The sequence below is a fragment of the Prionailurus bengalensis genome, chromosome B3 (genome assembly GCF_016509475.1).
Source record: "Prionailurus bengalensis isolate Pbe53 chromosome B3, Fcat_Pben_1.1_paternal_pri, whole genome shotgun sequence".
Taxonomy (NCBI): Eukaryota; Metazoa; Chordata; class Mammalia; order Carnivora; family Felidae; genus Prionailurus; species Prionailurus bengalensis.
In genome coordinates, this window is record NC_057355.1 from 143,051,771 (window position 1) to 143,067,876 (window position 16,106).

At 62.1% G+C, this 16,106-nt stretch overlaps 1 protein-coding gene across 1 annotated transcript in view; it reads left to right on the plus strand.

Moving 5' to 3' along the window:
• The window catches only part of EVL (Enah/Vasp-like), a 152,687-nt gene that overhangs the window by 133,420 nt on the left and 3,161 nt on the right, over window positions 1-16,106 (plus strand). The window contains 7 exon segments of the mRNA XM_043557010.1: window positions 1,714-1,784; window positions 3,396-3,625; window positions 4,352-4,473; window positions 7,480-7,540; window positions 11,320-11,383; window positions 12,961-13,027; window positions 13,120-13,182. Coding sequence (XP_043412945.1) covers window positions 1,714-1,784; window positions 3,396-3,625; window positions 4,352-4,473; window positions 7,480-7,540; window positions 11,320-11,383; window positions 12,961-13,027; window positions 13,120-13,182 — 678 coding nt within the window.

Below are 16,106 nucleotides of genomic sequence, written 5' to 3' on the forward strand. Positions count from 1 at the left end.
AGCCCCACCGGGCCCAGGGATGACTGTTCGGGACAGATGAGTCCAAACAGATCCCTGAGAACTGGTTAAACACCACCCTGCGTTCCCCTGACCCACCAGCCGAGTCCAGAGTTCCTTTGCGAGGCCGCCTGCAGTCTGCTGTCCGTGGGCCGGAGCATCCCCTGCAGGCCCCTCTGTGAACTGCAGGAGTCAACCCAGGCCACAGAGCAGGGGACCCTGCTCCTGCTGGTCACCTCACACGAAGGGAGGCCAGGGGAGAGGTGACACGTGGGGCCAGACGTGCGGTGGGCATTCCGAGCACAGGAGCCTTCTGTTCGCTCACAAACAGGGTCTGAAGCCCACACCTGATTTTTAAGTACTTCCAAAAGCCTCCCTTTTGCCAAGGGCTTCTGAGCCTATGGATCCTGCTGGGAAGGTTGGAGCTTCTTCCGGGTGACGCCGCCGCAGTTTGGTAGAGACGCTGATGCAGACACGGCCGGAGCTCTCCCAGCCTCTCCTACCAGCAGGGTCTTTTCCGCCATCTCGTTGGGCTCACACGTTGTCGTCCTCACCGGAGCCCCCGAGAGCACGTGCCCTCGTGCTTACCTTGCGGAGAAGAGGCCCAAGAAAGGGGAGTGACCTACCCGCGGTCACAGAGCCGTGCTCCCAGAGCAGGAGCCAGAAGGGCCCGTCCCGCTAGCGGTCCCCTCCGGAGGAGGTGCTGTGCGCCAGCCGCTGGACGAGCCCGTGTACTCGTTGCTTCGCAAAGCGCTTACTGGGCAGCGGCCACGGGCCAGGCGCGGGGCCGGCCCCGGACCGGCACCAGCTCACCGCAGACCGAGGGTGCCTGCGGACGCCAGGCCAGCACCCTCCCGCCCTGCCGGCCGCCCTCCCCGCCTCCCCCGCCCACGGCCAGACCACCGCGTGCCTCCGGTGCCCTCTCCCGCTGAGCCCGGAGGAGGTGTGAGAGCATCCCCCGACCCCGTGTTTCGTGGGCAGAGCTAAGTGGAGCTGGCTCGCGCCGACTTGAAGCCTTGCTGCTGTCCCCGGTCTGCCCCAGCACCTCAGTCCCGGATTCTGAGGACCTATTTGTGGGCCAGTGTCCTCACTCGACCCGCCTTTACGAGCACCCGAGGCCGCTCTGCCTTCGGGAGCTAGGAGGTCAGTTCCCGCCGAGGCACACAGAGCAGTGCACTGAGCGTACCAGATGGCTCTCTGATGGAAGCCTGGCCTGCGGCTGGCTCTGTGGTAGGAAGAATGAGGACAGGCAGCCTTCGCGTCCGCTTCTCCTGGCAACCGGCGACGCCTGAAACTCGTTCCGGGGAACGTAGTCGGGTGTCCTGAGAATGAACGACCCTGAGGTCAGGTCTGCTGCGGCCCCAGGGCCCCCAAAGCCAGATGGGCATGTCCTGCTTGGGGAAAAGCTCGGTCACTCAGCCGGATGGCCGCCCGAGCCCCGTCCAGGTGTGCCTGGGACTGTTCGAGGGGGCCTGCTGGCACTCGCCTGTTTGGGGACCTGGAACCAGTCACGTGCCCCACCTCCCTGAAGTGAGGGCAGCACGCCCGGCCGTCAGGGCCAGGGCGGACGAGGCAAGCTCGCTGCCAGGGCCCCCAGCCCGGGGCTCTCAGGGAATGCCAACGGAACCCGACTCTGCAGCCTGGGCTCCCGCACACAGAGCCACGTTGTTCTCGGCATCGCGAGGTCAGACCCGCTCTGCCATTGTTGTCTTTCAGACAAGTGATGGAGCAGACCCAGCACCAGCAACAGCGTCAGGAGTCTCTAGAGAGAAGAACCTCAGCCACAGGTGAGAACCCCTCTGGGAACCGCTCCCCGCCCCCTGCCACACCCCGCCCTTCCCGGGGCGCCTCGGGTGTGAAGAGCTTCTGGTTGCGTCCATCTCCACGTGTCACGGTCACGCCCGGTGAAAGACAACAGAGCTGGGGAAAGGGGAGTAGCCCAGCCTGGCCCGGCCCTTGCCCCCGACCACTCACTGGCTGAGCAGACACTCAGCGGCCACGGGCCTTGTCTCCGGCACCGTGCTGAGGGCTAGGGACACGCAGGGACGGACAAGGCAGATGCCGCCCCTGCCCCAGGGAGCCCAGTGTCCGGCCAAGGACCCCGGATCATCCCAGTGCACACGTGGTGGCCAAGTTAGTGTGAGATATAAAGACACACGGAGGAGGGCCCCGCCTGCCCCGGGAGTCAGAAGCCCTCCAGAGATGCAGTGTTATCCCAGCGGTTGAGTGGAACTCGGCACAGGACAGCAGAAGATTCGCTGAAGAGTGACAGTGTTGATTAGTAAGCCCAGGACTTCAATAGAGTGTTTCCATGTCCCTCGTTCTGCTAACTTCTCTCAGACGCCCCGTGAAGTAAGCAGGCGTGTGTCCCCCTGGCTTACTGATGAGAAAACCGAGCCCCGGCCCCTGCCCCAGTGACGGGAGCCCCCACTGGTGCAAATGCTGGCTTCTAGCACCCCCTGTCACCTCGACCCCCTCCGGGACCCCGCCCCACTCTGGTCCACCCTCCACGTTGCTGATGCGCAGCTGACCTCGTCACGTGTCCCCCCTTCCCGTCCCTCCCGAGCAGGCTGGCCCCCCAGTGCGCAGGCCCGGTTCCCGCAGACCTGGTGGCTCCTTGCACCTCTCCGGTGCCTCTCCGGCACTCCCCGTCCTCTTCTCCCTCCTTCACCAAACTTGACTCCTGCTCTCTGTCACTGTCCCGGCACCGTGGGCACGTCCCCGAGGACGTCTTCTCTGAACTGGCCCTGAAGTTGAACCCCTCTTCGTGTGCCGAGATGGCGCCACGGGCCTCCCCCAGTAGCAGTTGCCATCCTGCCACAGCTGCGTCTGTGCGCTCATCTGTGGGACCGGCTCACCGCCTCCCTGCGAGGCCATGAGCAGAGAGCCTGTGGCCGCCCTCCCCAGCGCCCGGCATGGTGCTGAGCACGCGGTGGAGCTCAGTAGGCCCTGGAGGGAGGGCTCGCTGGATGGTGGACAGAGGACTGCCCGGCCCTCTGCGTTGCTCCCTGACACGTGCCCCGGTCGGCCCTGCGACCGGGGGTACCTGCCTCGGTGCCCCGAGGCCACGGTCGGTCACAACGGCATCTGAGGGACCTACCTCTGCCGGTGCCCAGGGTAAAGCTAGGTACGGAGACGGAAAACGAGTTACGCACCAGAGCGCGTCTGTCACGGGAAGACCACGACAGGAGCTAGAGAAAGTTAGCTGAGCTCAAGGAATGCTGGGAAGACCAGCGGAGGGAGTGACTAGACCAGGGCTAGGTGCGTCCTGCGGGGGCTTCCTGGAAGAGGCAACCTTGAGCTTGTCCCTCAGAGGAGTAGGCTGCCTGCTGTCCGTCCTCCCAGGGGAGCACCAGCTGGGGACTGGGGCCTGACTGAGCCCCACCCTTGTATTTCAGGACCCATCCTCCCACCAGGGCACCCCTCGTCTGCAGCCAGCGCCCCCCTCTCCTGTAGTGGGCCCCCACCCCCGCCTCCGCCCCCTGTCCCGCCTCCACCCGCAGGGGCCACTCCGCCTCCCCCACCCCCACTGCCAGCCGGAGGAGCGCAGGGCGCCAGCCACGACGAGAGCTCCGTGTCAGGACTGGCCGCTGCCTTGGCTGGGGCCAAGCTGAGGAGAGTCCAGCGGGTAAGCGTCCCTGGGTGTGGGCGGGCCGGCCCGGGGCCCTTTCGAACTGCCCTCGTCCACCAGACGCTGGGAATGGCCCCCAGCCTGGACGCCACCCCTGCCACGCGGTGCCACACCAGCCACAAGGTGCTGGCGGTTGCTGCTGGCCCTCACGCTGACCGTCACGAGTGGGGCGGGAGGCCTCGCAGACGAGAACTGAGGCATCGGCGGGGAAGCGGTTCGCCTGCCATCCAGCCCGTCAGCTGCAGGGTTCGCACTCAGCCCCGGGTCTCCTGGATCTGAATCCATCCTGCTTCCCCCGCGACCCTGGAGGCCAGCCGCACCCCACCCACCGCCTGTCCCAGCACGTCTGGGGTGGCCCGGAAGGGGGAGCGGCCCCAGGGCAGCTGAGGGCAGCTGTGGCTCTGAGAACACCCGCGAGACAGAGTTTGGCTTCCTTCCCGAGAGGTCCCCCTCCTCCCGGTCATGACACACCCGCCTTGGCAAGGGCGCTGACAGGGGCCAGCAGACCTGGGGAGTGTCTGTCGACTGCGACCGGCCAGTCCTGGTGCCTCGCTGGACTCTGCTTGAGTCTCCGGCGGGGCTGGGGGGACGGGACCCGAGGGCTGAGGGCCTCTTCCAGCGCCTCCATCGTAGGGGTCCCGTCCACCCTTGCGTGCACCCCCCGCCCCCCGGTGACGTCCCACCCCAGACGCCGGACTAAAATGTGGTGTCCTGACCCTTCAGCCAGAAGATGCGTCCGGAGGCTCCAGCCCCAGCGGGACCTCTAAGTCTGACGCCAACCGAGCGAGCAGTGGGGGTGGAGGAGGAGGCCTCATGGAAGAAATGAACAAGCTGTTGGCCAAGAGGTGGGTGTCCGGTCCCCCCTGCCCCAGACGCAGCTACTTGTCAGGGGTCTCCTGCTCCTTAGCATCAAAGCGCAGGCCTTGCCCGGCCCCGGGGCCCACCGCCACCTGGACTCAGCCCAGCAGGGGACTGTTAAGTTCCCCTTCTCAGGGGGTCAGCCTGAGGCATCGGGCCCAGAAGAGTCCCCTGACCTCCCAGCCCTTCCTCATCTGGGTGTGACGGCGTTTACTGACGCATCCTCCGCGTACCAGCCTCGTCCTGAGTGGACAGAAATTTGGAGATAATCTCAGAGACCAGTTCGGGGGAAGAGAGGCGCATGCCCCACACTTACGATCCCGACGTAAATGACACAGTCTCACTGCTGGAGCCGCTCCGAGTGACAACGGCGAACGCGTGCTGCGGGGCCGGTCCTGCGGGGCCATCACGGAGGACACGGGGGAGCCTTCTGAAGTGGCGGGAGTCCCGAGGGCACCACCCCGGGGGATGGGACAAGAGTGGCACCCGCGTCGCGGCTGGGCTCTGGGGCCCGGGGCCCGGTCAGCCCCTTCGTCCACACCAGCAGCCGTGGCGCCAGCTTGCCCCAGGCCGTCAGCCTGTCCCCGTGCCTCCTGGGCGTCCCCCAGCTGGAACGGCAGCGGGCGGAGAGGCCAGGCAGCTCCTCAGAAGGGTCGCAGAGCCTGGATCTTACTCGTCAGCGTGGCCTGGCGGCAGGAACGTGCCGACGTAGGTTGCGAATGCCATGCTCCCCGGGCACCGGGGGGCTCAGGAGCAGACCCCCCTGTGGGAGTGCTCCTTCGTGTCCGCATAAGCAGCCTCTGGGCCCCCCTCCCACCGGGCCCCCGCCCCCGACCTCTCTTACTGTCAGGCACTCCCACTGCCCTCCAGGTGGGCTAACCCTGAGTGGGAACTCCCCTGGGCCGGGGCTTTGTGTTGCCCTGGCCACGGCTCTGTGAGGGCAAGGGGGGGAAACGGGTCCCCAGAGCGCAGGTAGGTGCCCTGGCGCTTTGCGGCAGGACGGGGCCGGCGGGCCTCTGCTCACATGGCCGGGGGTGGCGGACAGAGCCAGGAGATTGATCCACGGCACGCGTAGGTCACCAAGGGCAGGAACAGACTGTGAGCAGTCGTCACGCAGCAGAGCAGAGGCTCGCACACCAGTGCCGGCCGCCCCCGGGCGAGCCAGGAGGGCCTCACGGGGGAGGCTCCACAGGGGCACGGCCCGGAAGGAGAGCCCTCCTCCCAGCTGAGGAGAGCGGGCAGTGTTCCGATACTGGGGAGGCTAGAGACCCACCGGGCCTAGAGCCCAGGGTGTGGTGGAGGGTGGCGGAAGGTCGGGCTGTGAGAACAAGCCTTGTCTGCAGGCGTGCAGGGCTTCACCCCAGAGAGGTGGACGGGCCTTGTATAAAAATAGATGTTGTTCAAAAAGAAAATAGTCCTGCTTCTCTCAAGTCCAAAACCGACGCGTTAATAATAACAGGCCTAGATGGTTCAGACCAAACATAGAGGAAGTTCCTGAGGACAGGAAAAGGCCAATGTCGCCAGGAGCCCGTGAGACGCCCGGACGCTGGCGTGACGGTCGAGGCCCCGCCAAGAACAAGCACGGGTGCACCGCGCCCACAAGGGTTCAGCGAGCCACTCTTTGAAGCCCACCCCGCGGCGGGGGCTGCCTGGAGCCGTAGTGACAGAGCCCCCGCAGGCTGTTGTTTCGATGAAGGTTGGAAGGGAGTTTCTGCCTCCCCTGGGGCCGTGTCTCTCTCCCAGCAGCAGGGTCTCCAAGCAGTGGGGTCCCAGCGATGGGGTCTCCCTCCCTGCAGTGGGGTCCGAGCAGCGAGGTCTCCCTCCCAGTAGCCGGGCTCAGACGGGAAACTCGGCGTGGACAAGAGCTATGTGCTGAGCCCTCCCGGGACTGGCATGCCGGCCCGCTCTTGGCTTCAGAAAATTCAATGCTGGCTCTGGGTGAGGACAGAGTGTCGTGGAACAAAGTGGCAGTGGGCAGCCCGGCAAGGGGGCTGCTGTTGTCCAGGAAGAGGCACTGCAGGCCGGCACTAGGTGTTGGAAGTGAAGACGGGAGGACAGACTTGAGCTACGAGGCACAGGCAGGGTTGGCTCCACTCTGTGAGGAAGAGGTTGGTGGGGGGGGGATCCCCTGGGTTTCCGGGAGGAGAGACTCCCCGTGGGCCCATCTCTCGGCTGTGACAGCCTCACCTCCCGGGTGCTGAGTGCTGTGGCGGCTTCACACAGTGGGAGATCCCTGACAGCACATCTCTGGGGGCTATCAGGGGTGTGTGTGCAGATCTGGGAGTCAGCCAGATATAGATGACCACTGAGGCCAAAACGTAGGGGTGGGCTTTAGAGGATATGAGAAGGGGTCCGTGCAGGTGGGGAGTGTGCAGAGCGACCGGAGAGCATCAGCTGGAGCTCTTCAGGGCCCTGCCCTCTCTGGGCAGGGGCAGGCTCACAGTGGTGTTCTGGATCTGAAAGGGGGAGGGGGGCGGCTGCAGGGCTAAGGTCCGAGATAGGAAGAGGTCATGGAAAAAGGTTTCCCACAGGTAGCGGGATTCGCTTAGCTAAGCCAGTCAGTCTGAAGACAGAATGCTCCCACAGCCCTGACCTGTGGCCGAGGGGCACCTCTCCCTGTCCCACAGGGCCCGGCCTCGAGTGTCCTGGGAGAATGGCTGCCACCCCAGCCCAGCCGAGTCCCCTGGGGAACCTGGACAGGCTGCAAACCAATTTCTTCCACTCCTCAGGTGCCATAAACAGAGATTAGAATGTCCCCCAGACCCTGTTCTCCCTTCCCAGACCAGTTTTGTGTCCAGGGTCATGGGACAAGGACAGAGGCCCGGACGCTCACCTAGGCATTGCCGTGGCTGCTCGAACAATTGCCTCCTTCACACAAAATGGGTCAGATCCCCCGCCACAGATTCCTCTGAGGGCCAGGCGGTGTCCAGCAGAGGCATCTGGGTCAGCGTGAAAACAGGAGCTGATGTGTACCCTTCTTCCCCTCGTGCTAGGAGAAAAGCAGCCTCCCAAACAGACAAGCCGGCTGATAAAAAGGAAGATGAGAGCCAAACGGTAAGCAGCCCCCAGCTTCCCCACCAGTGTGAGGAGACCAGGCCTTTGGGGCCCTGAGGGGCATGGCTGGTTTGCATGTACATGTGGTAGAAATTTCACCAGGTGGTTCACAGGAGGGACAAGAGAATTGGGGAGGCAGAGGGGACAGAAGAGCCGGGGGAGCATTCATGTCTGTCCCTCCCCTCGCTCCGGGTGGCAGGCCTTTGCCCTGGTCCTCACAACATCTGAGGTCAGGCAAGAAGCAGGGAAGCGGGAGCTAGCCCGGGAGAGCCACGAGGAGAAAGCTTGGAGCCTGGGAGCTCAGAGGGGCCGTGCAGACGGGGCCTGGCCTCTGCCGGGGATTCGGGGTTCAGGGAGCACGCTCGCGGTAGGCACCGTGTGCTGGGAGACCAGGGCGGTTTTCGTTCTCAAATCATTTCTCAAGTGGTTTTTAAAGACTTCACTTGAGTCCATCAATTCCAGCAGGAGCTGTAGGCGAGCGGGACAGAGGACACAGGGACTCCAGCTGTTGTCCTTAGCAGACCTCCTGGAGCCCAGTCTGGCTGCACAGGTTCCAAGCATCTGCTTCCCCTAGGAGTGGCTAATTCTCTTTCCCCCCCGTTAAGCTTTTCTAACAAAAGTAGGCCCCTGCTGCAGTGGCTGAGCTTAGACCTTAACCATAAGGGCATACAGGTTGCGTCTCAGTAATGGGAGCCAGAAGAAACAACCAGCCAGTGAACTGCCTCACGCCGCCCGACCCCCCCTTCCATCAGCTGAGGCGAACCTGGGACAGCCCTGGGCTCCAGCCCTGCCAGCCGGCTTCCTCTGAACCCCATGCCTGGGGACGTGCAGGGTGTCAGCCCTTCCAGCTAGCTTCTGCTCGCCTACACTTCTCTGTGTAAACACTGATCCCCCAAAAGATAGCCTCCCAGACCCCAGGCTAAGTAAGGCTCCCCACTACTCGATCTTTAACCCCGCACACACACTTTTGCTTGTTCAGACTCACTCTTAACCTGTGGCCCAAGCCCCTATGTCGCCTGCCTTGCACGGAGTCTGGAGTCAGCCCCAGTAACTCCCCACGAATTTCTACAACTGCAGAGACCTTTCCGGCCGGGAGCCACAGGGCAGTCATCAGTACCAAAAGCCCGTGTGGCCTTGCTTGGGCATCTGAGTCTTGAGTCGGTCTGTGCTGGACAACTGATGTGCCTCACGGCCCCGTTCAGAACACCCAACCTCCCCAAATCCCCGGCTCCAAGAAGAAGAGTGGGTTCAAATCCCAGGGACTTCTGGGAGAAACCTTCCACCCCCAGTGGGGAGTTCTCTTCCTCTGACCCCCACTTTTCTTTCTGGTTTGAATAAGCCTTGGGATCCTGCTGGTTCCCCTTGCTGCAGTCCCACACACGGTCAGCAGGCCCCACCCCACACACCGGAGCAGGTGCGCAGCGGGCCCTGGCTTTCCTTTTTCAGGATCTTCCAGAGTCTCTTCCCTGCTCCTCAATGTGCACAGACTAGGTTTAGGAACAAATGGAAAGCAAGCAAGCTTCGTTTAAAAGAAGGAAACAGCCCCGAATATGGGGCCGGAGGTGGGGTGGGTGCCCTGCCGCCCACTGGCTCTGAGGACAGGCCCAGGGTCCAGGGCAGGAGGGTGTGAGCCCCCGGCCCCAGCGGGATGGTACCACGTGGTGCTGTGGTGCTCTCCTTCCTAGCTTGGGAAGAAAGGGGAACTTCTCTGTGAAGGGAGCATTTGTTTGAATTATTTTTTTTTTTAACGTTTATTTATTTCTGAGACAGAGAGAGACTGAGCATGAGTGGGGGGAGGGGCAGAGGGAAAGGGAGACACAGAATCCGAAGCAGGCTCCAGGCTCCGAGCCGTCAGCACAGAGCCCGACGCGGGACTCGAAACCACGAACTGTGGGATCATGACCTGAGGCGAAGTCGGACGCTCAACCGACTGAGCCACCCAGGCGCCCCTGTTTGAATTATTTTTGAAAGCATAACAGGATGGCATTGAACGAAAACTCCTGGTGTCTCATTCTGTTTTAACCTCTGCAGCCTCCATTCTTGCCCATCTCCTTCGGGTCCTGGTGCCCGGGCACACGTGTGGATGCCCACCGTTTCAGTTACTCAGCCCTCCCTTAAATGAGAGGCCCGAGGAGACTCTTGCTGAGACCCAGGGCCCAGCACAGCATTCCATCTCTGGGCCAGAGGCCCCGGGAGTTTATTCATTCACCCCACAGATACCTGGGGCCTGCTGATGGGTGCCAGGTCTGTTCTCAGTCTGGGGACAAGTGGCTCTCACAGGTTCACGTTGCCCAGGGGCAGATTGCAGTTGGGGGAGGAGGAGGCCTCCCGCTTGGAGCACTGAGCCTGGCATCCTGGTCCCGGCCAAGAGGCCCACACCTCAGATGGACCAGAGGGGAGGGAAGCAGCTGACAGAGAATGTGGCCCAGGCAATCCCACAGGCGGTTCTTGGCTTCGGGTCAGAATCCACTAGTTCAGTCTTGTCAGGGTGGTTGACTCTGCCTGGTCAAAAGCTCCATGTAGCAATCGTGTGTGTGTGTGTGTGTGTGTGTGTGTGTGTGTATTTCTTAACATTTTTATTACCTAACAAATGCCCCTTTCTTAATAGTATAAAATCCTTCCAAAATGTGTGTGATAAGCATCAGCTTTTTTTTTTAATATTTATTTTTTGGGAGAGGGGAGGGGCAGAGAGAGGGGGACAGAGGATCTGAAGCAGGCTGTGCGCTGACAGGCTGACAGCAGTGAGCCTGACGCGGGGCTGGAACTTGCGAACCGCGAGATCATGACCTGAGCTGAAGTCAGACGCTAAAGCAACTGAGCCACCCAGGCGCTCTGCAAACATCAGCATTTTTGTTGTCGAGTTATTCACCTCCTTTCTTTGCGTTTCACCACGCACATTCCACAGGCAGAGCAGACACGCATTTGCCTGCCTCCGCGGAGCCCTGCCGTGGGCCAGGCACTGCGCGTAGAGATGTGGGCAGAGGCACGGGGAGGCAGCGAGAGGCGGCCCGGCTCCGGCTCCTGCCTGGCTCACCTGTCAAGCCTGCCTCCCCCACCGGTGGGTGCTTTAGCAGAGGGGCACTGAGGACAGAGCCAGGTTCTAGAGCCCACTTTGACAGCAACACTGATGAACTTGTAGGCTGGTTGGGCAGAGAGAAGGGATTCTCACCGCGTCCTCCTCTCTCGGTAAAAGAGAAGTGAATGGGGTCTCCCACCACCAGGTGTCTGGGGTGAAGGCCGTGCCGTGGGCGGCCCTGACCCTCAACTCCCAGAGCCTGGCCGTGCTGCAACCCACGTGCACGGCCCCGTAAGGCCACCTGACATCCGGTCCTCACGCCGGCCAGTGGAGCAGGGAGCCGGGCCTAGAGAGGGAGTCCCTTCCGTGGTCCTGCCCGGCCACTCCCACGGGCCGCCCAAGGCTGCCAGCGGACAATGGCCCACAAGGAGTCAGCCCGAGGGGCCCGTGGCGGGCTCAGTGACGGCAAGGGCTTGTTGCAGATCACAGAGAAGTCTGCCCGGCTCTGCAGGAGACCGTGTCTCCCTGCAGCCTCCCCCCACCCTGCCTGTCCAGAGGCTGGACCACTTCCCCACCAAGATTAGGGCTTTTCGCTTGTTGCTGATAACAGTCACTGTTCTGCTGATTACAGAAGTAACACGGGCTCCTTAGAAAATATGGAAAGCCAAGGTTTGCTAGTGACCTGGTCAGAGGCGTCCTGCCCTTGCCCCGACGGGCCTTTCTAAGCAGACCCTGAGGGCACAGCTTCTCTTTTCCATTTCAGGAAGAGCTGAGCACCTCTCCATCTCCGGGGACCCGAGCAGCCAGCCAGCCGCCCAACTCCTCAGGTAAGGGACGGCGTCCCGCCCCACACCAGGCACGAGGTCTGAGGGCAGGAGGGGGCCGTTCCGGGAAGATGATGCGTCCCGACCGCCTCCCTCCACAGATGAGCAGTGAGGGCCGGTGAGGTGGCACAGTGGGGTCTCCCTGACGTCTTCTGGAAGCCCTGAGCCTCCAGGAGGAGCGGGGGCAGGTGCTGGAGCCACCGCCTGTGCTGACGTCCCGAGGGCATGAGAACCCCCACATGGGGGAGGAGGAGCCGGGGGGGGTGGGGGGCTGGGGTTCCCGGCCTCGGGCCAGAGCTCTGAAGAGGAACACGCCTGTCACACGCGTGTCTCCCTGCGAAGAGCCCGCCGTGCTAGATGAAACCGTCATCACCCGTGAGCCTCGCTCACTGTGGTGCTGCTAAGAAGTCTGCTGGTGATGGGGTAGGGGAGAAACAGCCCCAAACCCTGCTCAGAAGCCCTGTCGGCACTCGGGGCGCAGGGGTCCACGTAGAAGAGTGCCTTGAGGCTGGAGAGTGGGAAGAAGCCGCTGGGGTTGGTCACTTGGTCGTTCAACAGACCTTTGTTCGGCACCTGCTTGAAGCCTGTGCTCTCCAGAGTGGTGGGAGGGGCAGAGAGGAGACAGGGAGGCTCTCGCCAGCTGCTGGCTGCCTCGTGGGGGCGTGGCCCTGCCGCCGCACCTGCCTCCGGTCCTGATGCTCTGCCGGCCAGGCTGCCTCCCTGTGACCTCCCCTTCTGAAAAGGTGCCACCGTGGAATCTTGGTGAATGCGTGAACACCACACACCCCAGTGAATGGCTATGTATGCTGTGTCCCAGTTTAGGAGGTGACGTGGTTTGTTCGGGGCCACAGCCTGAGCCTGGATGTGGTCCCAGATCTTGTGCCTGCAGGCCCAGCGTGGGCCCCAGAGCGGGGTTTTGGGGAGAGGCCCCCCCCTCAGACCCTCAGGTGGCTTCCTTGCCACCCCTAGGGATTTTTCTTCTGCCTCTGCTCATTCTGCAAAGTCAGGGAATTCAATTCAGTCCAACAAACCTTTTGAAGTAAACGAAATAGGAATTTAACACCACTTGAGAAAGAAAATGGAAAGAAAAAACAGCTTTCAGGGCCAGAGCGGGAGGGGACCAGCTGGTACCCGGTGGGGTGGGGACGAGCAGTCTCTGGGCTGCCCTGAGGGCAGCCAGGCCACGGGCTTCCTCTGCTCCACTCAGCCCTTTGCCATAGTCGGGGCTTGACTGTAGAGGTCACGGTTAAGAGGCTCTCACTCCAAGAAGAGACCCAGCCATGGTGAGAGGACTCAGAACCAGGCCACAAGTCAGGGTCAGCCAGGTCCAGGGAGTGGGAGCTGCGTCCCGAGGGGGGCGATGCCGGGTGACAGCAGTGCCATCCACAACCCTGCAAGGGCCATCCTGGGCCAAAGAGAGCCTGGGAACAAGGAGCGCGAAGCAGACCTTCCTGCTGGGGCAGCTCTGCGCCCTCAGTGTCCGGGTGGGGGGCCTCCTGCCTGGGGTGGGGGGTGGGTTGGTTTGGCCACCGAGAGTCCTCCCAGCTCTGAGGCTCTCCGTCCCCTGTCTGAATCGACAGAGGCTGGCCGGAAGCCCTGGGAGCGGAGCAACTCGGTGGAGAAACCCGTGTCCTCATTACTGTCCAGGTGAGCTGCCCTGGGGAGGCCGAGCTGTGCGTCCGGCGGGGCCGAGGCGGGCGACGGGCCAATTCACACGTGTGTTTCATTCCGTGCCGTAGAACCCCGTCTGTGGCAAAGAGCCCCGAAGCTAAGAGCCCCCTTCAGGCGCAGCCTCACTCTAGGTACCGAACAACCCCGTCCCGTGGACCTCCTCTGTCCGCTGCCCGCGACTAACACTCCCAAACTCCCGTGTCCTGTCACCTAACAGTTTGCTCTGGGAAAGGGTGGCCTGTTCCTCAGACCTGGGGAAGGTAGGCAGGAGGGCCTTCAGGGCTGTGCACACCTGCTCCTTGCTGTCCCCTCGCAGAGCGAGAGGTGGGGTCCTGGGGAGGGCAGTAACGTGGGGCTGGCCTTGAACCCCAGCTCTGGGCTCACTGACTGTGACTTCGGGCCAGGCCGGGCGGCCTCTGCGGGCCTCCACTCCTCCCGCACCCTATAAAGCAGCTGTGCAGACAACAGCCGGACACAGGAAGTGCTCGCTGGCCGTGGCCACATCCCGCATTTCGGCTGATCCCGGGACCAGCCGGCACCCTGCCTCCCCTCCCTCCCTCCTCTGCCTACAGCTCTCCCCCGAGAAACACTCACCATTTCCCAAACCAAAAGCTGGTGTGGTAGCAGGATGGAGTATTTGAAACGGAGGTGTCTCCAAAAGTCAGAGGCAAACAGCCACGTGGCCTGAATTTGTAGGTCTCTGGGACCCATATTGAGAAAAGTCCCTGTTGCCCACGACAAACTGAAGGGGACCCGCACTTAGCACAGATACAGGTAGCATCTGAGCCTAAGCGTGCAGAGTAGACAAGGCTATCTGAGAGTGCTCCGGCAGGGCTCTGGAATGGCAGTGACGTTGCCAGTGATCAGGACGAGGTCTCGGAGGTCAGCCAGGTTCGGAGCCGGGGCCCGCAGGTCTCTGCCTGCAAGGAGCCCATGTGCTGTGTGCAGCTGTGAGTTGTGAGACGTGCTCTGCGGAAGACAGTGGGGACAGAGTGCTGTAGCGTGTGGGCGGGGGCAGGCCCCTCAGAGGTGGCATTGGACTTGACCTGGATAAGGAAGAGCCTGCCCTGCAGAGAGCTTGGGGACAGCCTTCCGAGCAGGAGGTAAGTGCCAAGGCCCCGTGACCAACCCGGCAAACTCAAGGACAGAAGCCAGCCAGTGTGGCTAGCAGGTGGTGGAAGGTGGGGAGGGCTGAGGGCGGGGAGCGTAGAGGGGCCAGGAGGGGTCACGTGGCTGGAAGTCTGGGTTCGTTCTGTGTCCCCCGTCCTGGAGCTCTAACGCAGGGTGCCCTGGGGGACCAGTGCTTTCACTCCAGCTATGAAGGGACGGGGGACCCTAGTGGGGCAGGAGCCAAAGGAAGGGTCCTGGGAGGAGGCAAGGCCGCCAGGGCAGCCCGTGCCCCTCAACAGGCAAGGACGCTCCCAAGGGCATTCCCACCGGGAATGGGGCTCTCCACCTCCAAGACCAGTCTGTTCTCTGGTTTCACTGATGGCTCCGAGCAGGGCGTGTGGAGCCCCCCGAGAGAGGGGTCCCTCTCGGGGTGACTGTGGGGGGACTGAGGCCCTGAGAGGTGAAGCAGGCTGCCCAGGGGACCCAGAAAACTGCTGCTAGAACAGACACTTGAACCACAGCATGGACGCTACCCCTCTTCCCCCGTCAGGATCCAAACTTCCTTAGCCTCCTTCAGAGCCACCCCGGCCTCTTTCTCGAGTTCAGCCAGGAGGGACCAGGAACACCTCTTCGTTGTTTTTTTTTTTAATCCAGGTTTGGGCACTGGACCACTAAACTTTATTTATTCAGTGGTTTGCTTTCCCTGCTTTATTGGGATACAGCTGGCATCTAATACTGTAGAAGTTTAAGGTGTGCACCGTGGTGATGATGTCTGTACATATATTGGGACATGGTCACCGGGACAAGGTTAGTTAACACAGCCACCACCTCACGGTCTCAAGATCCGCTTTCTTAGCTGCCGTGAAGCAGACGGCACAGTGGCGTTCACCATGGTCGTCATGCCACAAAGCACATCCCTGAACTCTCTCGTCTGCACCTGGAGGGGTGTGCCCTTTGACCTCCCTCACCCGGCCCCCGGCCCCCGGCAGCCACCGGTCGACTCTGGGTCCACACGTTTCCCTTTTCAGAGTCCACGTATCAGCGAGATCACATAGCGTCCGTCTCTGCCCTTACGTCACCCCTGTTGTCACACATGGCAGGACTCCCTTCTTGGTGGCTCAGTAGTATTCCGCCGTGTGTGGACACATCTTCTTTACCCATCCGTCTGTCAACAGATCCTTGGCTTGTCCCCACGTCGCGGCTCCTGTCAATAATGCCGCGGTGCCCCTGGGGGGCCCGTCTTCGGGACGGCCACCTCCTTCCCTTCAGCTACACACCCAGAAGCGGCTCTGGGTTCGTTTTTGAGGGGCCTCTGCGCTGTTTTCCCCAGTGACTGCCCCACGCTTCGGTTCACGTGCTCGCTGTCCCTGGCACTGACCCCTGCCAGGTCGATGTGTGTCTGCCCACGCTCACCCCGTCGGTCCCCAGAGCCGGCTCGGGCCTCACATTTCCCTGGACCCGCAGGCTCCCACCACCCTTCTCTTCTCGGGAGATAAGTGGGATCCAGAAGGCGTACCTTCCTCACCACCGCCCCGCTTTAAAAGGCTGAGTGGTCAGATGAGCATTTTCTCCACATTTTCCCAGGGACGGTTCACACGCCACTAGCTAACCTCGGTTCGGCAGCTTTTCAAAGAAGTACGATCCGTGAGACCGAAACCTTTGCCTCCAAAGAGCAAAACCACATCCAAACACATTTCCTGGGGGGAAAGTTACACCCAAGGACCGGTTACCTACAGCAAGGACACCGGTTTGTGTGGAAGTGGATGCCTTTAGGATGAAGGTGTACCGTGTGTTTTTTGGGATTCTGCGTGTATTTAACACCGCTGTTCCTGGTTCTCCCCAAGCTGCGGGTCAGCCGGGAACATAGACCCCTCACCGAGCAGCTTGCCAGTATTTTTTTTCCGGAGGTGGTAGCATGTGACCTGTAACTGCCGCATTGCCACCT